The 27667-nt window shown below is 45.8% G+C and overlaps 1 protein-coding gene across 3 annotated transcripts; it reads right to left on the bottom strand.

The window, feature by feature from the left end:
- Positions 1 to 308: 308 nt before the first annotated feature.
- On the bottom strand, positions 309 to 26863 carry LOC135394715 (transient-receptor-potential-like protein). Of its 3 annotated transcripts, none has more exons than XM_064625598.1 (15): positions 24112 to 24444; positions 16521 to 16699; positions 14187 to 14430; positions 12861 to 13205; positions 11350 to 11520; positions 11036 to 11270; positions 9470 to 9607; positions 9030 to 9169; positions 8137 to 8252; positions 7770 to 8006; positions 6864 to 7059; positions 5731 to 5889; positions 5602 to 5652; positions 3918 to 4104; positions 309 to 2873 (listed from the first exon to the last, which is right to left on the bottom strand). In XM_064625598.1, exons 1-15 carry the CDS (start codon positions 24115 to 24117, stop codon positions 2251 to 2253), a joined length of 3027 nt encoding a protein of 1008 aa, XP_064481668.1. In that variant the 5' UTR covers positions 24118 to 24444; the 3' UTR covers positions 309 to 2250. The 3 variants fall into 3 exon arrangements, with proteins under 3 accessions (XP_064481668.1, XP_064481669.1, XP_064481670.1); XM_064625599.1 differs by having other exon boundaries at positions 5602 to 5640; XM_064625600.1 differs by lacking the exons at positions 16521 to 16699; positions 24112 to 24444 and adding an exon at positions 26753 to 26863.
- Between the last annotated feature and the right edge of the window lie 804 nt (positions 26864 to 27667).

Genomic DNA, 27667 nt, shown 5'->3' with positions numbered 1-27667 from the left:
TATGTTTTTCATATTACACAAATCCAAGCAGGAGGCACCTTGTTATCTGCACTAACATTTAGTAGCCTTACTTTGTATTCGTGTGGTAGTTTGCAGCCGAATGCTTGCATTTTGTGGCCCTTCGGAGGGCACAAGTGTGACCACACAGACTCCTAGCTTCCACTCGACTTTCTTACGCGCAATAAATAACGAATACAGGCAATCCTAGATCACACACAGCGGCGCACATAGCGTAATAAAAAGCACATATTCTTAGCGCACCATCAACTGCGCACATAAAAGATCATTACAAATTGAGCCAGGTGAAGTGTAACTGATAAGAACATAACATTTATTCATAATACATTGTTATTATAAATAGTTGCCAGTATTAATGTTGTCGATACTGCTGCCACCCTAGCCTCTCCGCTGACTTCAAGGACGTAAGGCATGTGCACGTAAGCCATTTCGAGTGTGTTTTGTCGGAAGAGTACGGTTGTACGCTGTACATATTATTTCTTGTTCCTTTTGCTTACCCTCACAATCTCTACTTATGCGGCATGTGTACCACCGTGCCCGCACACTGCCACATGCGGGTAATATTCGCGACTCCAGTGAACTATAGGTGGCGCACCGAATTTCCAAGATGCAGTGCCGTGTATGCCAAAGGGAGTCTGGCCATTAATGGGACCTGCCTATACCTGAGGCTTCACCCACTTTTTGAGGTATCTAGCCAACCATAGGTCGAAATACAGTTGTCTATTACTACATCCATCCAGTACTTATACCTCACCCTTGTTTACTGGGTGCCACCATTTTGGAAAAACTCGATTGATTTGGATTGACACGGATATCACTAGTGACAAACCAAAACGACGGATTTCGCACCCACTTTTATCAACGCCATCTGCATGGAGAGAGGCATGTTGGGAAGGCTCAGTATTGCAGGAATTGTTGCTGGCAGAAATGACTGGCAAGGAGAGCTGTACAACCGCTTCTTCGTAGCAGACGACTGCCTGTATGAAGTTTTAAATCACGCAATGTAAGTAGATCGAATCAAAAATGGGGAAAGATGTGTGTATAAATAAAATGCAACTATAAAAAGCAACCTCCTACGTGTAAGGGTCGTCTTTCTTGCTACTTTCTTGGTATCACGGTCTCCTAACGTTGGCGACGAAACATCCCATTTTCGCGTAAATAATGATGGTGGAGCGAAAGCTGAAGCTGATTTTGCAGATGCGCATATGAGGATATATACTTACAGTATGAAACTAAAGTAGTCTGTGAAAATTTTTTGTCGCGAAATCTCCGCTTCGCCGTTCCAAGCACCATCCTCCATCTTGGAGAAAATTTGGTGTCATGGCAGCTCCCATGGAAAACGGTAACCAATGAAATGCGCCTAAGTTTGATTGACGGGTCGAGCCTCTTTTTTAGGCTCCTCTTAATGACCAGACTCCCTTTGGCATACACGGCACTGCCAAGATGGCGGACGAGCGCAGGTCTCCCGAGCAATGCGAGCCTATGGACTGCGGTGTCGACCGAGTTGTGTTAATCTGTTTGTTTTTCAAATGCATAAATTGACGTGCTTCAAGACAAAGAAATGCCGGTTCCTTGTCGTGTATTCTGAAGGTTTAAGATGAAACCGCGGCGACACAGTCGGTCACGAAATTCGTGCGATGGTGCGATACATGTACGAATGTGCGATACATATGAGAATTTCGTTCCGTTTTTCTTGATCAGGAAATGATAAAAAGAAAGCGTGGCATATTTTCAACATGCTAAGAATAAATTCAGCATGAAGAAATGCAAAATTCCTGTTTCCTGTTTCGTGTACCGCTGTACTGCTTCCCTGCCCCGACGCGATTTCGAACCTGCACTCGCAGCTTTTCTAAGTTGCCGTCAGGCGGCTACGGCTTCGCTGGAGTCGCGAATAGTTTTCAACCCATACATCTGTTAAGTGTCAATTGTGCCCCTACAATGTGTAACTGATCACGAGAGTAACATGTAGTTGCTAAGGGATGTAATTTGACGTCATTCTATATCTTGATTTATTTGCAACATACAATTCGGTATGTCGCCTGCGATTTCCACGAAGCTCACTGCTCCTCTGGTTTCGGTTTCCATTTGCTCTCTTCGGCGCAGGGCTATGTCTTATCTATCACCACGATTTCGTCGTTATTTACATTCCTTCTTGAACACCGCGGAAAGTCAAGTTATACCCGATGGCTGAACCACACTGATGTGCCTACGCTGCCCAAAACTGATTCTAACCTAGTACCACTCCCTCTTCACAGGTTTGCTCCTCTCCACTTTTCTTCCCCTCACACCCTCGGCCTTGTCCTCCGGACTCGGTTCAATATCAATAGCGTGCACTTCCGTTTTCCCACCCTTCCTGTCATCACATTTCTTCCCTGCTGCTTCCCCTCCATCTCCCGTACCAGGCTTAGCTTCCTCTTTTCCAGAACCCTCGCTCTTCAAGTCTCCCCTCGCGGGACTGGCTTCCCTGCTCGTCTCCCTACTCCTCACTTCCGGTATAGTCAAGGCGTTCTTTTGCTGTGCGACTAAATTGTTACAGAGACTGACGTCTATTTCTCCGCTGACTTGGCGCTCCAGGCGCTCTCGTAAGATGCACGTCCTTGTGGGCATGGTCAGGTTCCTGGCGGTTCCGATGGGGGAGACCTGCATGGCTTTTACGAGGTCTCGCCAGCGTTGGAGCACTCGGCTGTAGCTTGGTTTCCCTTCTCCGCCGCCTTCGTCGCTGTCGAAGGATTCGGCTACGCTTCCTCGTTTCGAAGAAGGGCTGTCGAGGGTGCTGTCCGCGGCGTCCACCAGGGTGATGCTGAAGTCTTTCAGGAGGCGGCGTTCTCGCACACGAACCTTCTTGTTGGATGAACCTGAAAGGTGGTGCGTCCGGTAGTAAAGGTCGGGAAGATAGCGACTTACTGAAGGTGATGTTTCCGGTGCGAAAGTGCCGTTAAAGCGCTACAGTGGAAGAAACGTCGTGTGACGTCAGCATCCTACCTGGTTTGTATCACTACAATTTACTTGTCTCACATTCTCTGTGAGACGCGGAAATATCATAAAATTAAAAGCTTTTGAGAGGTATGACGACATACAGTGTCCACAATATGCCACCCGTGTGGCAGCATTGCCCCTTGAAGGTTACTTTTGCGTGTCCTGTCCTCGCCACATCTGCCAACGTGCGGACGAGAGCGGAAACCGATACGATGCGTGCGGTGTTGCTAGGAGACGGACGTCAGAGACATCATGGCGTCACGTATTCTGAGGGAATCGGAAACTATGACGTCTTGCGAGTTTTTTTTTTTCTCGAAAATTCTTAGAAGTACGTGTTCACTGGCGACATTTATAGTTGATGAATTAAAGTTGATTTACAATACTAATTAAAACACACATATTTGTCACTCCAGTGCGGCACTTTAACTACGCGTCTCTAACATCAGTTCCCTTTATGTGCCTTGTCATTTATTGCACGGTATATTTTCTCGGTAAAGAGCAATGTGAGATGAGAATAAAAAGAAAACATACATCTGTATTCCCAAGCAGCACAATGTACTAAAAGTCGAGTGCAATAGGGGTGGACGGTATGTGTCTTATCAAATTTCTTTGTTTCACGAGTCTGTTCAAGGCCTTCCACCTACCCGTCCACCCCTATTGCACTCGGCTTTCAGTACATTGTGCTGCTTGGGTTATTATGATCTTGGTTATCAGTAGAAACATCATAAGGTGCATTTTAAAGGGCATCTCCAATGATAGTCGGGGGAAATGAAACCAAGCAGAGCTCCAGTTAAAGGAAACAACCTGGAAAATCTTGATAGGCGCCATTACTGAGCAAGTACTCAGCTAGCAGAACAATCTCGTCATCGTAACGTTTTGAAGATAATCACTGTAGTGTTCCTCTGTATCAACTGAAAACTCACTTTCGGCTTTTCGTCTGTGCACCTTGCCGATCTTCATGCCGTTGTCCTTGAGGACATCGAGCAGGTCGTAGCGGAAGGATGTAATCTGTTGTTTGAGTTCATTGACGTCGTCTTCGGTAACCGGAGCCTGTTCGTGCTTGCTCTGTTCACTTGTCACGTATCTCCACACGAGACTTCTCATCACATCCTGTCACGAAAGTTGGGAGTCGCAATCACCATGACCGTTACAAGTCATATTTCACTGGTTCAATAACACCTCGGTTCGGGCCCAAACTTTAAACGGTCGTACATTGTAGGTGCCCCTTATCCCAGGACCCTTGTCATTTTCCTCTTTGCTTTAGCTTACTATTAACATTTGCTTTGCTATTTTGTGTTCACAAAATTCGGTGTGCTAACGATTCTGGGGATAGCCTGTCCTCAGTCGCAAGGAAAATGGCGTCCGAGCACGTGTTTTAAATACGAAGTCGAGTTCTTCGCAACGCTGTCACGGTGCATTATGTTATCTTGGAAGTTAGCAATACTATCCACAAGTGTTCTTTCTCCCTTGCTTGGTGTAGCATGCAGGGCAAGCAAAGTATTTGTTTGAAGTACGTCTTTGTACTGTACTCTGTCGTCTTTTTCACAGAGTTCCCCGCTAATTCTTTGATGAATATGTGATATAAACATTGAGGGCGACTCTTGCGAAAGCTTCCGAAATGTAAACTGCAGCGAACTTGCACACTTGATGTAGCATTAGACGAGACAGAGTCAAATTAGCAGGATAACTTGAATAAGCCTTCCTTCTGTAATCTAGCTTTGTTTTCCCAAGATGTGTTCTTGAGATGTGCGATATCCGTATTTCATCGGATATCGTGTGTAGTAATAAAAATCTACAGCTTAGTTGCGAAAGCACGAATAATTTGCTAATTCTTTCCCTAGACAGTATAGTTTTTGTATATAATCTCGTTCTGTATGACACACGCCCTTTTCGTGTAACTTTCACACCGTAAAGAAGGTGTTTTCATAGAACACCATTCTGTAAATGGGGCATTGTACAAAAAGCACCACTTGAGAGGTCATATTCTACAGAACACACGATTTCAGAGGGTTGTATTCCAAAACTGTTTCAAAGGGGTGTTTTGCAACAACATTATCCACACGTTTTAGATGAGCCTGAGGGTGTGTATTTACAAGAAAAAAGAAAAAAAAACGTGTACACGATAAAAGGTGTTAAAAAATGATGTATAAGCCAAGTGAGACGAAATACGACCCTTCACAAGCTGCACACGCACTCACCATAAAAGTCAGTTTGGACCTACATGGCCTGTATCAGCACCGCCTGTATGCTTTTGCGGTTGCTAAAACAAATACACCTACAAACGCAATTCACAAATAAATACACTTTCCTAATTATGATCAACGGGCGAGTCCTCAGTTTTGAAGTATTCAGCAGAATTTGCGAAATAAAATTGTGTATAGTGATCCCTTCATTGGTATATCCCACCGGCGGTTCATATTAGTCAGGAAAACTATTTTTCAGATGCTGCGATAGCGACTTTAGCCTCCGCTGTTTTTCATCTTGCCACGTCAAAGCGTCTGGACACATCTTACTTCTCGTATAGTACGCAATTCGTGGTACTGTTATGTTCTTTTCAGGCTTGCCGTAATGTAGACGACCGAATTAATGAGAAAGCACATCGCTTACCTGGTAGCTAGTGTCCCCCTTCTTCTGAATCGGCTTCTCCTGGAAATAAACCTGACGAGGTGTTAGTTTCGCAGACGAGACAAGCAAAAAAGCATACAAGCCGAGAAAAACGTGCGCTCAGGCTTTTACCTTGGCTTTCGACCTTTTCATCCCTTTGCAAGTGAGGGCTTTCGTAAGTTGACGGACAAATTCGAGCAAATTGAAAGGTGGTGGCAATGTTTGTCCTGGCTGGAAGTATTTCAGGATAAGTTTGGCGCGGCCAAATTTCCATTCGGTGTCAGCTCGTTCCTGTAAAATGGAAGACTCTATTAAGCGATATGCGTGATGCACTGTCATTTGCACCTGATCATGTAGTCACACAACGATAATAAAGAGATTTATTACTTTCGTTTATCTTTATTTTTGTCGAAAAAGAAGGAGGCTTATGCCCTTGTCATGCTGGTAGTATAATTGAACCAAAGGAAGGGCCAACTGAAGCCGCGTATCCTCGAACCCTAGGCAGGGATTCGAGATTCGGGAATCCGAATCCCAGTGGGCGAAAAGGCGAATCGAATGTTTCGAATCCACCAATCGCGTTTGTTTGTTTCTTTTCCAAATTGGCGCCCCCGGAGCCCGCCGGAAGCCTGATTGGCCGGCGGGCCTCGGGGCGCGCCAAAATCACAGCATAAAGTTCCGTCCGCGTGCACCAGGTACTGCTTGGACTGAAAGAGCTCATTACAAGTTTAGCACAAAAGAGCACATTACAAGTTTAAAAGTAATACGTTTTGCTTTTGATTGTTTCCTACTTTCATGTAAAGCATTCAGGTTTGAGAGTTTCTGTATTTCCTGCAGTCCATGAATAACATGTTAAATAAATTACATTTAAGAAGAAGTATTGATATGTTTTCCCCCTGAAAAAAAAAACTATTATTTAATTTGTTTTTCATTAAAAAATGTACAAAATTCTGTTTCAAAACACTTTTCCATAGAATTTTCCCTGGCTTTTTTCAACTCTCTTTTAAGGAATGATTCCAAAGGGTCGTGGATTCGCAGAACCTTCCTTGGATTCGGATTCGGATTCGGATTCGGAAAGAAAATTCTGGATTCGTCTCTTCTCTAATTGAAACCGATGCATGCTCAGTGTTTCATGTCAATCAGTGAAAACGTAAATTTAATTCTGTAAAACAGGAGATTTAATGCTGCTGAGCGGGGAAATGTACCACTACAGATTGCCTGGAATAAGGACAAGCTGGAATTAAAAGTAGAGCGTTGGGTCGACTTACAGAGATGGTCTGGAAGGAATTGCTCATCATGGCTATGAGGAGGTTCAACAAGACAACGATGTTGATAACGCTGTACGATCCGAACATCAAAAGACCCCAAAATCGTGTGTAGCTCTTGATGCCTGCCAGTTCGAAGTTGGACAGGTCCACCAGACCAAAGCTGGCCCAGAACAGCGACTGAGACGATTCGAACAGACTGGAAGCAGAGCAACGTTAGTAGTTTGACTGGTCAAATTTAAGGTTTTTTTATATATAAACTTTCGAAATTTTCGAATTTTCGGTTAGCTAGACGGTCGTTTAAAAGTTATCAAATCAGGAAACAATATTGTGAACGATGTGGAGAAATACGAGTTCTTCTGACTGTACTACTTTCATTTGAGTATCTTATTGGGTATACTCATGAGGTACTTTATAGGGCGAGATGTCGGCAGAGGTGGGAGTGAGTTCGAAAAGAGCAACGTCAGAGTATAGGTAGGAGCACGTGACCGTCTCAGCCTTGCGTCACGTCTTTTCGCGCACGCCCTGCTCATCGTGAAGAGTTTGTCCGCTCGCCACATAATATTCCTTCTGCCTCTGCTCCTCTGCTTGTATCGTCTCCCAGCAGCATCGCTTTGAGCGTCCTCCTTCTCATTTACTCACAAATCTTCCACCGTATCTTCCAGCGTCGTACGGACAATCTTGTCATTTCTTCCACGATGTCTTCTTTGGGCGTGCTTTCCTCCTTTCTCTTCCACTGACACCTCGCGCGATAAAGTCGCTCATGCTGATACACGTTCACTGCATTACACCAGCTGGTGTTAGGGTTTTACCCTTCGCTATTGAAAATGGTTTGCAATAACTTGTTCAGACAAGCAGAGGGCTACATTAGAAACGTTGTCACTTTTCACGATTGCTCAGATGTCTTACTTTGAGAATCGTCTCCACGTGAGACAAGCCGAGTCCCTCTGGTTCTCAGGATTACAGTTTCCCCTTTCCAAGTCGGCATAATACCAGAGCAATTGATTGAGGCCGCAGGCGAATGCAAATAGAACTAGAGTGTAGATGAAGAAGAACTTGATGATGTCTATAACCATTCTTCCGAGAGATATTTGGAGAGGACCAAGGTGAGGGTTCATCGAGAACAGGTGTACTAGACGAAGAGCGCTGCAACAGTGAAAATAAAGCGCATGATACGCACATGCAACAAATTTGCAAAAAAAAAAAAAACTTATATTAGCTCATATAAATAACGTGGATAACTCTCATGCTTGTTGCATGGGTTAAACTCACGTACGAAAATATATTTCCAGCCGCGAACAAGCCTTCTGCTACCAGCGTGGGATCGAATGCTTCCCATTGTTCCCGAGGCAGATACTCGTTCAGTGGACTCGCTCGGATTTCTTGCCTTGCCTGTGCAAGACCGCAAAGATTGAGCAATGACCGAATAATGGTGTACATGTGCGGTGCGGTGACACATGCGGAAGCTCTCTTCATTGAAAAGCAGGCGTGTAGAAGCAGATGGCGCAGTGGTGGCTTTCCTAAAGGTATTCTCAAAAGTATCTAGAAATGGTCTCGTGTAACAGGGAGGGAGTTGTTGGGGGGGGGGGGGAGTGTCTGGCTCATATATGTATAGGATAAAATCGTCATACGTAGAGTGCAATGAAATAATGTTTAAAGGGCAAGCGAGTTGGTGGCAAAGATACATATCGACTAACTCAGGAGGACTCTGCCCGTTGGGGAGGTGGGTATTGGAGGTTTGGGCGTACAACTCACTTTCATAATTCAATTGAGTTTTTAATTTTCATTAATTTAATCGACAAAGTAAAACTGGTTCAACGGGCTGTGCTCTTAAAATTAAGTTTAAAATAAAAATTTTACTATACAAATTAAATTACTTACAGTAGAGTCAGAAAAAAAAACTGAGGCGTCTGAGTGAATGGGTTGTTCAAAACGCACAGGGGGAGGTTTTGTGGGATTTTTAGTTTTGTTTCTACAGGACTATAGCGTATGCAAAAAACAAACAAAAATATGCAATAAAACTCGGTCAGACAAATGGCTAACAATCGGCGAAGTCTGAGGTGGTATAGCCACCATCGTGCATTTTTGTGACGTGATCGAAATCAATAATGATTGGTAAATAAGACGATAAGACAGTACACGAGTATATCCCCTTCAAAGAACGCTCACTTGAATGTATGCGAGGAAACGTAGAAGAGCAGCGAGAATATAGAGGACGTTTCTTAGAGAATCCAGGATGTTCCAACTGTCTCGAAAATACTTGCCGATGCCGTTGCTCAATACTTCACCTATTTCTTCTCTCAAGTGCGCTACGAGAAAAAAATAAATCATTCCGGTGTATCGCTCTGCATTGTCAGTCTCCTGACACGTCAGGACACACTACGTAGCACTACACGCGTTACTTATGCACACATATTTTCTGATGATGAGCTTCAGATGCTGTCCTTGCTCATTATGAACCGCAACTGGCAAGTGTTATTTCCAAGTTGGAATGAATTAAGATAAGCGAATAATACAGTGCGGAAATAACGAGGAGGAGTTGCGCGCACCGTCCCTTTGTGCTACGCATGCCTGAACAAAGCACTGGTTGTATATATGCGATACCTTACCTATGACATACACAAGAATGGCTAATTCAACGAGAGAAGGTGGCTGTCCCCTTTGCTTCTGTGCAGTGCTTTCTTCGCCATCCATACCACCGTGAAGGCCCTCTAGATTGACCCGCTGAGAAGCTAAGATTAACAGAACTGAAAAAGGTAGAGGAAAGCAAAAATGAATGCAGCATTTTTGAATTGTAGGCACGACGTTTTAAAGGTAGTGTACTCTAGAGCCCTGCACGGGCCGACTTTTCCGGGCCCGACCCGACCCGGACCCGGACCTTCATATTTTTATGCGGCCCGGCCCGGTGTCCCAATGACTAGAGCCTGGCCCGGCCCGGAATCTAAGCAAATAGAGCCTGGCCCGGCCCGGAATCTAAGCAAATAGAGCCCGGCCCGGCCCGGCCCGGTGACCCGGCGAGTAGATCCCGGCATAGTATTTCCAGCCGCGACGTACGCGTTTCCTGCGATTATCCAACAAATTTATCAGTAAATTTATAAGGAGAAAAGACAAACATTCAAGTGATGGCGCACACCATAACCGCACCAGACCAAATTAAATCCAGAACGTACGCGGACATGGGCGTTATCGTTACACTGTCAAGATTTTGCGGAGGTAGAGGACGCTGTCGACAAACTCCTTCTCCCAGTCCATAGCCCTCTCACCAAGCTTTGCCAAGTGATTGTGAAATACGTGAGGAGTGAGGAGCAATGTAAAGTGGCTTTCAGAATGCTAGAGGGTCGAATCATATGCCTAATGCAGTATCCCTTGCTTGTCTTTGCAAAATATGCACAGGAATGACGCAAGCGCATGATGATATGAACTAATGCATCTCCATTGTGTGGAATTAGCTGCGTGGCCCGGCCGGGCCTGACTCTCGGAAACATATTTGTCTGCCCGGGCCCGGCCCGGCCCGCGGTGGTGGCGTATTTTAACGGCCCGGCCCGCGGTGCTAGCGTATTTTGTCGGTCCGGGCTCGGCCCGGAGCACACAGTCAATAACAAGCCCGGCTCGGCCCGGGTCGGGGCCCGGGCCCGCGCAGGGCTCTAGTGTACTCTGTTAAAGAAACAGTGAGGTAACCCCTTGCTTATTCTTCTTCTTCTTCTTATTTTTTTTTGTTTTTGCTGGGGCGTCTTCTGCACCAAGCAAAATTACTGCGAAAGGATGAAGAGTGCACGCGAGCGGGGCCTCTGTTCTGCACATAATTCAAAAATCATATTATCTTCTTCTCGAGAACGTGTAAGAGAACGAGGGAAGCGGAAGGGTACCTCGTGACGTCAGCAAAAACCTTGGCAGAGTGATCATGCGACTCGTGGCGTGGGCGCAGGAGAAGCGGGTGTAAGCACGTGGGCGGAGAAGAGAGAAAGAAGAAACGTACGGGGAGCTGCTGACGTCACGAATTTATGCAAATGTGATTGCGAAGTCACATTACACCGGGCAGCAAACATATTTTGCACCGTGTTGCTCTTCATGGACAGCTTGACGAATGAAACGGGGGTTTCGGGTCGCGTTATATGTCACGTCCCTGCTTCTTTAATTGCAGAAAGCGCATGAGAGTTGCAATCAGATTTACTTACGCAGGAAGAAGAGGTAGGAAAAAGCGTGCACGATGAATTTGACGAAGGGCTTTTTGGCTATCTTGCCACTTTTTGTTCGTGGGAAGAATATGTACATGAACGAATAGTAGGGAAATAACATTCCAATTGTTAAGATCTGCAAGCATTGGCGATAGATGCTCTTCCTTCGGAACCCAGGCAGGCCGTCGTACCACAGCGCGCTCATCTGCTGTTGCACATTGGGGTGGGCAACGAACTGGAAAGGTGTGTTTTTGGCGATAAGCTTATTTTATTTTCCGGCATGACGTGTGAAGGACCAACAAATGATGTCCCACCTTTTTCTGTTGATGTTCAATCGAAAGTTCTAGTCTGGCAAGTGTCATTTCGTCTTCATCATCTTTTTCTCTTTCGACGAAGTCGTGGTTTAAAATGGTTGCCAGTTCTGATGATGTTCGAATATGGTCCAGCAATGACATGGCAAATTCTTGGCACTGATGTTGTAATTTCTGAAAGTGCAGTAACGGAATTCCTTGAAGGTAACGTCCACGTTTCTTAATCGTGGAGTATAGTACAAAATCCCCGTCAACACATTATAAGATACAAAACTACAAAGCCTCAGTCAGTGCGATCCTTGAAACCCGGTCGGTACCGGCTCAAACTGTTCCACACAATATCACCTTAATGGAAGGGAATTCACAGTTGCTGTTTCTTACAAGTGCACTTGTATTGGGAACTTGCTCTGGCTGTTTATTGCTTTCACTGCAAGTCCCTGCAAGGAATGACTACCGAAGAAGTATGCAAACTTTATTCGGGGTTACATGCATTGCTACTTTTATACACCTGTAGCTTATCCACAATCGGGAACGGGGGGGGGGGGGGGTATTGCAAAAAAGAAAAAAAAAAAGGGATTATTACAGCTACCTTGTAATAGTTTTATGTATCATTGTTAGACATACGCCAAAAGGTGAAATATCAAACCACCAGCTAGCCTGCATTTACGCTATTCTATCAAAGGCTCCCTCCAGTAGGGAGTGCACTGGAAAGAAATGGAATGGGTCTGTGTTTTTTTAATGCCGCCATGTTAGCGCCGCGAAGCAACTGTGGCTATGAGCGGCGTACAGACGTGGACAGATGGAGAGAGGACAGCAGGAAGGAGTGGGGGACTGGGGGGGTTAGTATGCGTCCTGGTCCGGCTTCAGGGGAAACTGTGCCAAAATTCATCTGAAAAGACTTAGGAAAACCCTGGGAAAACCTCAGACAGTACAGCCGATGCCAGGATTCCTACCCGTGTCACTTCCCAGTCTCGGCGTGGAAAGCGATCATCTTAACCATTATGCCACGGGAGCTGGTGGAATGGGTCTGTTGCCAAACTGCTTTTCTTGATTGTTTTTTTTTTGTGTGTGTGTGTGGGGGGGGGGGGCTGTTACGGGTGTGTAGGGCGCTGTACAAATCACTGGTATAGGTGGTTGCTTGCAATGACGAAAAAGCGGCAGTTCTCGTTTTCTTTCAGGCCGCACCCAAGGGCGGATGCCTTTTCGCTGCAGCGCATACAGTGTTCTTTGTGATGACGACGAAGCCGCCATCATTTCGTGACACCATTCTTCTGTCATTCAGCCATTAAACATAGTCACTCCTAACCGCTGTCCTGTTTTCCACATACAGTAGGAAGTGGAAAGCCACCACCGACTCACCTTATAAACCAAACAACAACCAAAAGCAAACCAAAGCAAACTCTCCTAGAGAGTGTTGTTATCTAGCTAGTAGGACTGTAACGTAAAGTTAGTGTCTGTCCAAAGGGGACTACCTCCATAGGTAGCTCTCCTGCTTGATGACAATACACACTCACCTTATAATCGACTTTGAACTCGTTCTCGACGTAGCTGAGCCTCTTCAGCTCTAGACTAAGTTCGAAAGCAGTCAACACTGGATCTACACTGGACAGGCACATGAGGGACGGGGAAGACAGTGCCTTGTAAGCGTTGATGCGTGAACGCGAGTGACGCAAGCAATCTTCCCTCACAGCCGTTACACATTCCTCGCATCCGCAACGGACGTCATGCGGCATGGGCAGCGTAGCACCGCGGTCCAGGAGAAGCTTCAGGATCTCGTAGTTGTCCCTGTGCGCTGCCAGAATAAGTGGCGTGATCTCCGGGTTGAACGTAGATGTGCTGGCATTTACTTTCTCCCAATTCTGCAAGTGCAATGGTGTTTAAAAGGGGTGCTTATTAGTAATTCACAGCAATTATTAAATCGACGAAAAACAGATTTTGCCAAGACACACAAGAACTGGTCTGAAGACAAAGCGCGTCGGTTGGTCTGCGCACTCTAAAAAAAAGTAATGTTAATCCTTTCGGGGACTACACGTGTTGCCACGGATGTTTATGCGAAGTTGAGGGACTATTTCCAGTGCTAAGGAGTAAATTTCAGGGTACTGGGACTAAGTAAGTAATTGCAATCTAGGGGTGTAGAAGCTATACAATTGCTCCCCAATTACTCCCCAATTTCAAGTGTAGGAGCATTCTGGCGAAGAAATGTTTTACAGCATGGAGGACCCTGGTAGCAACACTTCACAACTATCTTCACAATGCTACTTAACATTCACTGTCGCCTCTTGGCTTCTTGGGGGTTAGTGTCTACAGAGAAAATCTCCAGGCCTGGTGCCGCACGTACTACACACGGGAAGACTGTGCTTTTATGGAGCACGTCCTTATCACCGGTGGGGTATTTATTGGAGTTGTGAACCAAACGTTACCCGACGTAACTACCATGTATCAAGGTAGGGAATAAGCACTCGGTACACTGGGAAATGAATATGAACATATAGCGCTGAGTTAAAAGTAACACGGAATCCGCTTGGAACAAAAAACAAAAAGAACACGTAATTTAATGATATTCTAACTGATATTAGAACATTAAGCCAATTTACCTATCATGCTGACGCGCGTTATTGAATTGTAGTTCGTGTGTTTCACTCGTTATACTTGAAGTCATTGTACGCGTCACGTCACGTTAAACAAACAGTAATAACGCAATTCGTAGACTGTGGGGCGTCGAGTACTTGTTTTGTCACTTTTCTATGTATTTTAGATGCTGCTATTGAAAACCACACATATAAGTCTGTTCGAAGCTTGAGCTGAGTTTAGCTGTGGAAAGGCTGAAGAATATGACTCACATAAGGTTCTCCTTCAACATGCGTTAACTCTTCGTGGTCAAGAAGAAGCTCAACAGCCTCCACGTACTCTGCGTTGATGGCATGTAATAAACTATCTCTAACTTCAACGTTTGCTGCTAGGAGGATTTCCAGCAGCGGAAGATTCTCGTTTTCGATAGCCATGAGGACGGGCGTCCGTCCCAAGGAATCGGAGCAGTTGATGTCCAGGTCGGGCACTGCGCGCGACTTGGCCAGGTCCAAGATCCTGCACATTGTATGTGACGTTAAAGACAAATTTTGTCAGAAGGCAGACAGTTCCCCTTCACAGCTGTCTGTGCACCGGGAGTGTTTTCTGCGGAGTACAACAAGACAGACAGCAATTTCACTATCTACTTCTGAATGTGTGCAGATTTCGGGAGCAGTTGGTCGAGCCATGCCTTATCATGTAAACATGTAGTCGTGTTTAACATAAAATGCACGTTTAAGCCCGACCATTGCTTGCTCCTACTGGCTGCAATAGCGGGTCGCATCTACGCCGCGAGAAGTAGTGCGCTGACGTCGAAACTATTGGGACAGATCCTTTTTTTTTTTCAAAAGGTGTCTGGCCGTTAATGGCACCTGCCGAAACCGGAAGCTTTACTCACTTTTTTAGCTGTCTGACCAGTGGCGTCTTAAAATACGGAACATTATCAATCAGCCTAATCTCGATATCTCCTACATGGGCAGCGCCATTTTGGGTGGCAAGTGGATTGGATAGGATTGAAATGGATGGTTCTAGTGGGTTTTTGTGCCAATTTGATTAACGCCACCTAGACGGCACAAGCACGTCGGGAATTCTCATCTGCCATCCGTCGTTGTTTTCCTAGCGGCAGCACCACCTGCTGGTACACATCCGATCGTCGGTTTTAAATAGTTGGAATAAAAGGGTAAGCACATGTTTATATCTCTAAAATTATTAAATTCAAAATTGTCGTTTTTCTTATTTTTTCATTGTGACCGCCGTGTGCACTAGGCTTAACAACGACGGCAAAACACATTATTTTCGGCTAGAAATCGATAGGGGAGCATCAATTGAAACTGCTTTTCAATAAACTTTTTAGAGGATGTACATACGTAGCGCGAAATCAGAGTAGTTTGTGAGGATTTTTTGTCACAAAATTCCTGCTTCACCGTGTTGGTCTTCGTCGCCATTTTGGGTGGCAATCAGATGTCATGGCAGATCCCGTGGTAAGAAGCAAACCAATGACAGGCGCGCATTTGTGACTAACAGATCGAGCCTCTTTTTTATGCTCCTCCCAATGGCCAGACTCCCTTTTATGCTCCTCCCAAATGGCCAGACTCCCTTTTATGCACCTGTCAATGGCCAGACTCCCTTTTATGTTCCTCCCAATGGCCAGACTCCCTTCTATGTACCTCCGAATGGCCAGACTCCCTTTTATGTACCTCCGAATGGCCAGACTCCCTTTTATGCACCTCTCAAATGGCCAGACTCCCTTTTATGGTCCTCCCAATGGCCAGACTCCCTTTTATGCTCCTCCCAAATGGCCAGACTTCCTTTTACGTCCCTCCCAAATGGCCAGACTCCCTTTTATGTACCTCCGAATGGCCAGACTCCCTTTCATGCACCTCTCAAATGGCCAGACTCTCTTTTATGCTCCTCCCAATGTCCAGACTCCCTTTTATGTTCCTCTGAATGTCCAGACTCCCTTTTATGCACCTCTCAAATGACCAGACTCCCTTTTATGGTCCTCCCAATGGTCAGACTCTCTTTTATGCTCCTCCCAATGGTCAGACTCCCTTTTATGCCCCTCCCAATGGCCAGACTCCCTTTTATGCTCCTCCCAAATGGCCAGACTCCCTTTTATGTACCTCCGAATGGCCAGACTCCCTTTCATGCACCTCTCAAATGGCCAGACTCTCTTTTATGCTCCTCCCAATGTCCAGACTCCCTTTTATGTTCCTCTGAATGTCCAGACTCCCTTTTATGCTCCTCCCAAATGGCCAGACTCCCTTTTATGTTCCTCCCAATGGTGAGACTCCCTTTTAATACACGGCTCTGCTATAGGATCCCAAAAGGCGGCACCCGGTGTCGCTGCAGTATAATTGCTCCGGCGGAGTAACTGCGTTAGGGTTGACGAACTATATTTCGTGCCGTTCTTAAGTTGAACACGGGCACAAGCGAAAATTGTAAAAGCTGCAGAAACGACAGTATAGGGACGACGTATTCGTTAGCAGTGTTCCGCGAGACTTGGCTTACAGAACATTAATCAGCTATACATGCTTTCGTGTTTCTCCTACTTAACAAAATGACACACACACACACACACACAACACAGTACTTTGTTGAAGCATTACTTCTGTACAGTCGGTATGTCTCCATGCTCCGCAGCTAGCAAGTATTTCTTCTCAAGTGGATGAAGCTTCCTCGATGTCGTGTTATGCTTTAGCATTCGACCTTTTGAGGTGAAATGGAACATAGACACCTGGGTATCATCTTCTTGCTTCGGAGCCACTTTGTCTGTGTTTCCTGATGTCTGCAAGCACGAAGGCGTAAGTTTCAACAGCAACTGGGAGAAGTGTTCAAAAGTGACCAGAGGGAGACTTCGCTACCAAATCGATTCCAAGCTTCAGTTACTTTTACAAGAAGTTACATGACGAGATCGCAGTTGCGAATTGTCTGAGTTGAAAACGAAGCAGAAGTCATAAAGACGATTTTTGAAATTTGGGCAGCGCCTGCTCTGACCAGCCTGCGTAGAAGTCTTTTGTGAGCAACACTGGGCGGCCCACGTCATGGCGCCATCGTTCGCTTGCCATCTGCCTCCTGTTCGTTCTACCTCTTATGCTTATGGAGTTAATTATCCAGTAACGAGACTAAAGAAAGACAGGTTGAGGTGTTGCATCGAAACGTTTGTTAGAAAGAATGTTTACATTGGGTGTCACTTATTTTTACTTCCCGAGGGATGAATAAGGCCGTCGTCAGTGAGAGGTAGCAATGCAAAAAAAAAAAAAAAAAAAAACGGAGCAAATACACGCACATCAGAGTTTGTTCCGATCATTTCGCACCTAAGCTGTTTGACTGGGAGTACCCAAAGAACGAAAAGTTTTAGGGCGTCACGCAGTCCCTACACTGTTTCCTGATACTCCGAAGCAGACTCCTCCAAAAGACAACGCAAAGGAGTATGCTTTCGATTCCACTTCAGAGCGGACGTTTCGCTTCCTCGTGGTCGCAACTGGACGCGGACCTGATAAAAACGGAGAATCTTCCCCCGTACTGAATGCGTGTCTGGCACGCATAGAACCATCCACATCTAACTTGGGCTCCAAATACTCTCCGTCGCATTCGTCCGTGTCGGAGAAGTATTCCGATCCAGTATTCCGCGTACTGCAGTAAACTGTCCTCACTTCGCTTCATTTTAAGAAATGTGACACGACGCATCCGCAGCCGTCAAGTATTGCCGAGCATCCTTCTGCATGCGGCGTGACGTCACGCTGCCTCCCGCGCCGTTGCCGTTGGGAGAGGGTAATTATTTCGTCCTCCTCTCCGCATCGCAGTTTCGGTTTCAGTTATATGATGTCTGAGTATGATACATCGCACAAGCAGAAAACAAAGTTTCTGGCAGCACGAAGCACGATATATGGACAGATTTAAGATGGAGAGACTCAAATTCTGGTACCAAATAGCACGTGGAATATATAACATCGACATAGATTCTTACACACGGTTTCGCAAACTTCGTCCTACAAGAAGCTCTCATAGTACCCTTTTCCAAGAACCATTCGCACGCGTAGATTGTTTCAGGTATTCGTTTTTTTCCACGCACTCATCGCGATTGGAATTCGTTGCCACAGGCCGTACATAATGTAACCAAATTACAGCAGTTTGTTGACGGGATCACCTGAGTCTCACCAAATGTTTCACACTCTTGTATTTGTATGCATATGCTTGCAGGTGTGTCTATTCTGAGTGCCTTTTTGAGTGAAATTGTTATGGCCCACCCTACTTCAACCCGTTGATGGGTTTGTAGTATATCTAAATAAAAGTAAATAAATATGCAACAATTTTTCTCCCTCAATCGTTGCGAAGTCTCCCTCGGACCAGTGCAGCTTTTGGAACTAAATCTCGGGTCTTGATAACCTTATGTAATTCAAATCTACGCGTATCACACTGTACTTTTCCAAAGTATGCACCCCACTCCCGGTTCTACCTGAGAAGAGACGTTTATCAAAGTACACAGCTCTGTGCCTGTAGCATCATGTGATAGATATCTCCATTAGGTTGTCAATAGCCAGTTCATCGTAATGTGAGTGAAGTACTTCTTCTCGACGGAACTGTGTATACCCCTGTCGACAAATAGCTAAGTTAGAGGGTGTAAAAAAACAAAAACAAAAATATGCCCCAGCGTCTTCTGAAACGAGCATGCGGAACAAAGAATGGAAGGAATCATCTTTCTTCCGTGACTTTCATGTTCATGATGAAATTACTCTAGGATCTCATGGCTGTCTTCACGTTATATCGCACACCGTCGATATTAAGCGACAAGAAAAGTGTGAGACCAGACTCTAGGTTCTGAACAAACTTTGTCCTAATAAGAAGTTAACGTTCGTTACAGCGTTGGCCTATCTGGGGTAGTTATCTTGCTTGATGACAATACACACGCCTATCTGGGAGCCAATCTGTGCTTTCGTTTGTCCCATCCTACAGTTGGCAATACGACAGCCAATCTGTGTGGCTGGTCTTCCGCTCTGATGCCAATACAGAGGTGGCCTATCGCACGTCGCGCGTTTATTTCGAGGCATTGCACACTCCCGAACACCCAGCGTGCGCATTAGTGCAGCACTCTCGGGGATGTGCTACCAGGTGGTTCGTTGAGAGCCCTAGGTTTCGGCCTAGGTCCGAAGTCGTGCCTCATCAATACAGTGCTTGTGTTGATGTTGTACGGCGTTTGCGACCCCAGCTTCCGGACGCTAACATCCAGTTATGGGCTGTCAGCGATTTTTATACAGCTATCCGGGAGTTGGAGTCTGGTCCCCCAGTTCCTTCGGTGCCGACGAAGCTGTCTTGGCGTCGAATCACTGTGGGCTGGCTAGATGCCCGCCGCGCCAGTCTTCAGTGGAAGTTGGCCCACGACGTTCTTCCTCTTCGCGAGCGACTACACCGTTTTCACATCTCTCGCTCTGACGGTTGCCCGTCTTGCGGGATGTGTGAAACCGCATAGCACTGTTTCAGGCGTTGTCGTGTTCCTCTTTTGCTGTGGCGCAGAGTAACCCAGATATTTCAGCTGTCGACTGTCTCCTGGGCCACCGTACAGTTCCTGGAACCGTTGCCTGTTCCGCGCGTTCAGCGTAAACAATTGGCTTTAACAATTACCGAGATCAACTTTCAAATTTGGATCCGTCGTTGCCGGCTGGCTTTCGGTGGCCCAGACTTCGGAGACGCAGCTATATTTCAGGCTGTCAGGGCAGGGCTTCGTAGCCACATCGTCCGTGAGCAAACACTGTATGATCTTGTGGAGTGCTCTCGCCGCTTGATGACCTCTACTCGTGTTTTCCGCCACGTTCAGGGTTAGTGGCAAATCATGTTCTAGCCAGCTCGCTAGGACCGTATTGCACTCTGCAGCGGCTCTCCCCTGTTTGGACTGTTCGCTTGGTATGGTCAGTACGAAAAGCAAACTCTCCTAGAGAGTGTTGTTATCTAGCTAGTAGGACTGTAACGTAAAGTTAGTGTCTGTCCAAAGGGAACTACCTCCATAGGTAGCTCTCCTGCTTGATGACAATACACACACTATCAACGAACGTGCGGCCTATCAAACGATAAGGAAGATGGGCTCACTAATTTTGTGACTCATCTAATCAGTCAACAATACAAGCCTATCAAACGGTCGTCGGGACAGCATCGCTTGCGGTGCTGTTTTCGGGAAGATTTTTTTCCTAAAGGTCTTCATGTTAGTAGCAGTCGAAATCGCATATCAAGTTTGGGTAAACAGGTGTAGAGTGGTGCATGGTGGTGACCGCTGGGGTTAAGAACGAATGAGAAATATAATCAGCTACTACGTACGAACTTCCGCGCCCGCGACCGATGGCAGATTATGTTCATCGGTCATAGGCAGTTCTTCTACTTGATGACAATACACACATCATCGTTACTGAGCAGACTGAGCTGCTCAGCCAGCCATACAAGACGTGTTCGATTTGAGCTGTTCGTTAGGCCTCACAGGTTTCCTGCCTTTCCGACAACCGGGAGCGTAGAGAACGCCGGCATGGCTTGTACCATCGGCGTCTCGTGTTCATCCGTAGATCTTCCTCGCTGATTGGAAATGGGAGGTTTGTGTCTAGCTGTTTCTCAGCGTTTTCCGATCACTGAAATGCTCGGAGTGCAGGCTTTCGGTCGTGGGCGCTATGAAGTGATGCTTCGTGTTGCTCGCACAATGGGCTGTACAACGCGCTATTTAAAACGCGCTTCTGTCTATGCAGAATGGCGAGATGTGCAAGTTCTCGTTTGTCTCACGGCGGCAGTCTGTCGGCAGACAGCGGTCTTTGTCACTTCTGTAAAAATAAAGGTCATATTGACAAAGCCTGCAAGTCGAAGAAGACGACGCAGAAGCAGAGAGTTAGCACGCTTCTACTGCGGACTAGTGAGGAGCAGTTGACAGTATCCACTGTCGAAACTTTACTCAGCGTGTCTGACATAGTAGCTCCGAAGATAATCATTGCTCTGAAGATTAAGGACATCCGTACGCCATGGAAGTTGATTCTGGATCGCCTTTTCCATTATAAGTGTGGACACGTAAATGACTTGGTTGCAGATACAACCCCTTATAGGTACTCCTGCTAGGAGGAACGACGTTACCAACCTGGACGGGCCAGCCGTTGACTATTTCGGTGAAACCTTCAGTGACCTTCAAGCTGAAGTGCTCAAGCTAAAATCTACCGCTAAGCCACTGAAAATAGCCAGTTCAAGCTTACTGGGCCGCGATTCGTTTCATAGTCGTGAAATCTTTGTAAAGGGCGTCCACCGAACAGACCGTCAAATTGGTCGTTGCCCAGTATAGGCCGACGTCGTCTTCGAAAGAACTTGAAAGGGACGTTGTGATGAGGTGAACATTGCCCTAAACGCGAAGTATCGTCAAAACTCTCGAAGTCTAGGAAGTCTAGGGCGATACCTTTTGCTCGCTAAGAGTCTATTTTCAAGGAGTTACAGCACCTTGAATCGCAGGACATAGTCGAATCTGTTCAAGCTTCCAGGTGGACTGCGCCGGTTGTCATCGACGTAAGAGTGACGGCCTGTTTCGCATTTGCGACAGTTATCGAAATGCAGTCGATGATAGCTTTCAATCCCTATCCTTACCTACAATAACCCTGCTTCTGTACTCTTTAAGGGGCGGATGAATTTTGTTAACAATAGGCTTGACACAAGCCTACCAAGAACTTCGCGGTCGCGGTGCAACTACGAAAATAGTCACCAATGTCACCAAGCAATAGTCACCAATAGCAATGCGATCAAGGCACCGTTCAAGAGGTAGAGACTTCCTTCCGACGTCTCAGTTTCGCCGTTGATACTTCAACGCTTTATGGATGAACTACTCGTCGGTTTGGAAGTAGTAGCTGTCTGCCTTGACGACATTTTGATTTCTCTGCCTACTACGGATCAACGTGCGCAGCGTCTCGAAGCCATTCTAAACCGTCCTAACAAGCCCGGACATAAATGACTCGAAGCACGGAAATTCCTTATTTGCCGTTCAGGAAGTTGAGCTTGTAGAGCACGCTATGAACAGAGCAGGAGTTCGTACTTTCGGTCGTAAGCTTCGGGCCATAGCCAAATGCTCCGTCGCCGTCCAACAAGACAGAGCTGCAATTATTTCTTGGTACGCTATCTAGTCTTGCAGGAAGTCTGTACAGGTTGCTGAATGCTTCCAAGCCAGGGCTGTGAAAAGCAGTACATCAAAAGGCTTTCACTGAGCTGAAGAGGATATTGTTGTCTCCGGTTCTGCAACACTACGATGAAAAGAAACTGATGTATTTGTCATGCAACGCCTTGGAGCTCCAGTCTCAGCTCCAGTCTTATTTCCTTCACGGGGAAGGCAAAATTTACTGCCAGCTACAGCTTTGCAAAGAGGGTTTAGCTGTTGTATTTGGAGTGAACCCATTCCAATCAGAACACTGCAGGAAGAGAAGTCATGGCCTACACTGATCTGAATAGTATGCTGGGTGTCATGCGTTCTGAACGACCCGGTACCTGGAATTTTATTACCGCGAACGATCAGGCAATATTCCCTGCTCAACGCGTACAGCTACAAGCTACGGTACAGACCCAGCAAGCAACATCGGAGCATCGATGCTCTCTACAGACTGCCGCTGCCAGTAGCAGAAGGTAAACATAGAGGACCATGGAGATGTACTTGTGACTGAAGCTACCTCTATGCCTCTGATTTCTACGGTCCTCCATTGTTGAATCAACGTCCCAAGATACAACCTTGTCCGTCATTTATGAGGACCTGGAGTCCGGTGATTCACGGCATGGTTCAGCAAGTAGTTCCTGCCGTTTCATTCTAGGAAGAACAAGCTAACAACACACAACGGCATTATTATTTGGTGAACAGTACTGGTCATACCCTCTAGTTGAAGCTCTCTCCTTGATCCACGCCAGTCATCAATGATTGACGGCTCTGAAGCATACACCAGGAAGCTTCTGGTGGTCTTACTTTCATTGTCATCGAGAACACCTTACGCAGCCGCGACACTTGCCAGTTGCATGCCAGAGTCGGCCGCGGAACACCTCATACTGACGTGGTGTCGTTTTAAAGAACATTTGTCAGTCAGGTGCAGTTACCGAGTGGCTGGAGGTTCTGGCCATCAGGTGTAGCGTGGAAAGCCCTGACAGACACGCTGCGTTTCATCTTTGCCACATTTTGTCTTACTCAGCTCTTAGTAAGCGACAATGTCGCTACATCTGTTTTCAGCGAGGTGCAGCACTTCATCAGCAAAAATGCAATTTGTGATGTAATCAGTGCCTCATGCCATCCGTCCACAAATGGCTATAGGAAGAGATGACTGTATAAGCGTTGAAGCTGGCGTTTGGTCCAGAACCTTGCCCGGTCAAGAAGAGAGTGCAGCATTCGTCGGGAAACTCAACGACAGTCTCATCAAGGGAGTACCTAATTTACACTACAAGTTCCCCGCAGACACGTAGAGCGTATAAGGACGGTTCCGCAGTTCATTCGCAGTTCATTCAGCGGACAGCTCATTCCGCGGATAAGGATAGTTCATTCGCAACCTGGCATCAACTTGACTCTAGATCTAGCATGAAGGGTGCCCACAACCGACGACAGTCCAATAGTACAAGACGTGTCACCATAGACGGACATACTACCTGTTGTAGGTCAACCCACCGTCGGCGTTTTTGTTTTCATCAGAAGCCCAACAGAAACGTCTACTAGGACGGCTTCCCTTGGTCGCTTTCTTCCTTCTGATGATCAGCCTACTCATATTGAACATCGATCCTCGGATCTTGGACAAAATAATGCCCATAGTATGGCGACATGTTTGTGCCTAACAGCAGTATTCTCCCTCCGTCCTGAAGGATCCCTGAGTAGTAGTATTATTTGAAGTATCGCTCGAGCCTAGTGTGCACATTTCGATAGCAATGGCAGCTCTTCTTGCACACTCAGCGAGCGCGTGCTCAGGGAACTGCCAAGGCTGCACTTCTGAAGCGCACTAGGGTCGAGGGATTTTGTCTTGTTCCAGTAAAACTATAGGCGCAGTAGCAGCGTTCTCTACATTGCGAAACGCGTCGGCTGTGAAAGGCAAAACCTGTTGTAAGGACCTTCTTCGGACCTTCAGAAGAGAAAAACTTCAAACTATAGAACACCCTATGTGCATTTGATAATTAGGTTTGCGTGTCAGCACCACAATATTTGAGTAGTTGAAGTAGCACAAATACATTACGTACCTTCATCGCTGAAGCATTCCTCGATGAGATCTCGCAACGCGTGGCCTTCTTTGTAGCCCTCTGTTGCAAGTCTTGCAAAGAAGGATTGTCGCTCCGAAATGGAATTAAGCGAATCCATTGCAGGGCACACCGCAAAATACGAAGGGCTTCCTACGCCTCTACGATGATAGCGGGCTTCTCCGTACAGTCTCATATGCGTCTGTGTTCTGTTCACAACCGGAACTCGAACATCTACGGAGTTATTCTGATAGCGCGTTCACTAAACTGTAATTATTGAGCACGATCTATCCTGAACGTAGTTGAAGGCATTCCAACGCTACACTGAGGCACCGAGAGCTACAGAGCAAGAACTCTCAGGCGCTAAACAGCCATGATACTGCTCTGTGTTATCTTTTCCAAGGAATTACTCAGCTCGCGGGATCCGGAGTAAAAAGTGTAAAAAGTCTACACGGTCTAGAAGAAAAAGAAAGACATCAAGATAAATGCTGCATGCTGTGTTTCCAAACTTCAGAACTGCTGCGATTCGTGTTAGGATCCTTCTAGTGACATTCACCGCATATTTCTATTTTCAGTAGTAGCTGAGATTGTTTATCTTCGTGCGTAATGCTTCAAGAGTAACTGCACACCCAGAACACAGTCACTTATCGCCGTTTTTGTTTACATGGGCGAACTTAAAGGAAAAGAAAACCAAGATTTGTTTGTGTTCTGTCTGGTCGGTTAGATACGTAACACACAAAGTCTATGCGCATTATCAGGCTGCAAAGATTCGGCACAGTTCCTTGAAACATCGGACTCTGAACATACGTGAGCGGAAGTCAGCAGTATGTAGCAGTGCTAGGCACTGTTCAAACCTAATTGCTAAAAAAAGAAAAAGAGCGAGAGCGAGACAAAAAAATAAATAAATAAGGAAATTAAAACATAGGTAGTTTCGTATTTGAGAAGCGTGACATTGAATTTTGCCATTTTCTGACCCTCCTCAATGGCGATGAAACTCCCGAGTTATCATCGCAAAATAATGTTGTTGTTTCAGATCTGAGAGCATAGCTTTATAGGGCTAACCACAGTGTAGATCCGTTCGTAGCTTCACGTGACCACAACCAACGGCGGTTCTCTGAAGCGACCGTATTTAAACACATTTGGCACAATACCCAAAGATGCAACGTTTTTTTTTTTTTTACTTTTTTAACTATTCATGTTGAAAGAATGATTAAACGTAATGTTCATCTCTAATGTGATCCTGCAGCTCTAAACATAGACAATTCTTAGGAAAAAGAACATTTTGTATTGTTAGTGTTTACCATATTTACCTCTGACCTGCGTTGGAATAAACACGTTGTCCTTATTGCGTTAAAAAAAGCCCTTAAAAAGCTGCATTTTCTGCGTCGTATCCTTAAGCGCAGTACTTCCGTTGTCCGACTTCAAGCATATCTTTCTTTAGTCCGGCCAATTTTTGATTAGGCTGACAACAACAACAATAAATGAAGTGATGATGACATGGGATGTTTCCCCGTGGTAGCCACAGGACACTACCCCATTTCACAGTGGTTAATATGAGAGGATGAATTATGGTGAGAATGAAGCAACGACAGGTCGGAGTTCTGTTTAGAGCTCTTCAAGGAGTCCAGTGGCCTGCATGAAAACGAAAAGGGAGCGAAGAGCCCGGCACTGATGTTCAGGGGAGCTCCATGGGCCAAGTACTTTGGACAAGCTGAATGGTCTATGGTCGAGGACATTAGGCTGACGTAATATGACATAATATGGGACCCCTATACTTTGCGTTCATTTTTAATAGATATCGACGTACCGATTGACTCGACGGGTTATATACAGCAGCTTATCTTACCACACTTTCCGACAGACGACGACTAAACCGGCTCAGATTTTTCTATCGATTATTAAACAACTCATTTACGATTGACAAAGAAAGGTACCTCACACTGCGCCATACAAGACAGCTGCGAAGTAATCATTCCTTGTCCTATAAAAATGTATCTTTTAATAAGCAAACCTTCAAATACGCCTTCTTCCCTAGAGCGGTGTTGGAGTGGAACAGCCTCAGCTCCGATATTACTAACGCCAAAAATGTCGATACGTTGACAGCTGCCCTCAAGTAATTAACCTGTGTGGGAACGTAGGTTTCCACACAGCTTGTAGGTTTCCACACAGGTTGGAGGTTTTATATGAGACGATTGTTACATGATCTGTAAATCTACTGTCAATTTATTGATTAATATGACGTTGTAGTACCTTCATCTCACTATTAGCTGTTTTGTGCTTAATGTTTGTTTGATGCTCCTGTGTTACTTTCTCTATTGACCATTGTGTACGACGTATTTGCTCGTACCTGTAACGGTCCCCTTAGGGACCAAAAGCATGTCGAAATGAATGAATAAATAAATAAATAAATAAGCTTTCAGAATGCATGTAAGAAATCTCGCAGACTGATACGTCTCTACGTCGAAAAATGTGTGTAGAATTTTCATGGCGCAGCAATGCGGCCTAACGCTATAATTTCAACATGACGTAGTTTTCTGTGACGTATGACTTATTTCCCTCACGGTTGTGATTTGATGGGCACCGTTCAAAATACAGTATTATGATTTCTATAACGTTATGAAATAATGTGTTATGTATAACTTACCTCGTGGTAAGATGGCCCAAGGCAGTACGATAGCAGGACAATAGCCAATGCAGATGGGGTATTTGGAGGCGTTTCATCTTAGATAGGAGCCAGGAAAACTCAGGCATAGGAAGCAACTTCTCTTTTGTTCTTATCTTCGTCTTTGTGTTTTTGCCGCGCTTATCCATGATGAACGGAAGAAAAGAAGGATGTCTCAAGTACGTTTAAGATACCTGAACTATGTATGTCATGCACATCCGTAACTATTTATAGGGCCAGTTTCACACTAACGGGATGTTTTTGCGTCCGTGAAATGCGTCCGTGTTTGGACCACTTTTTTTCTCGGTGATCATCCGTGCATTCACCGTGCTCGAGCAACACCTCCTACATAGCAGAAGGCCTGCGCCGCATGTGGCATAGCTTCACACAGGTAAGGCCTGCCGTGGATGCTGCTTTGACGTCATTGAAAGAGCGAACAAGAGAAAAGCTCGAAGCAGCTCGCAAAGCTCACGCAGGCCTCCGTGAGCTGGGCAGTGCGCAGGCATTCTACTGTCTAGGAGGTGTTGGCTCGAGACATATGCCTGTTCTTTTTTTTTTTTTTTTCACTTCCCACAGGCTCCACTCGTGTTTATCTAGGCCATATGCACTACCCCAAGCAGCACATTGTACTGAAAGTCGAGTGCAATAGGGATGGACAGCTAGGTGGAAGGCCTTGTACAGACTCGTGACACGAAAGAACATTGATAAGACACATGCCGTCCACCCCTATTGCACTCGACTTTCAGTACATTGTGCAGCTTGGGACCGTATTTCTTCGCGAGTGGTGTGTATTGGTCACTTTTTTCTTTCTTTCTTTTTTTTTTCTGATGGCCGCTATTGTGAATGCTGTACCGCTCAGGAACAGAGGACACCTACTCCAAGATAATGCAAGAAATA

This window comes from Ornithodoros turicata, chromosome 5, assembly GCF_037126465.1.
Source record: "Ornithodoros turicata isolate Travis chromosome 5, ASM3712646v1, whole genome shotgun sequence".
NCBI lineage: Eukaryota > Metazoa > Arthropoda > Arachnida > Ixodida > Argasidae > Ornithodoros > Ornithodoros turicata.
Note: the sequence above shows the minus strand (reverse complement) of the source record. Positions and strands in the feature narration are given on the sequence as shown.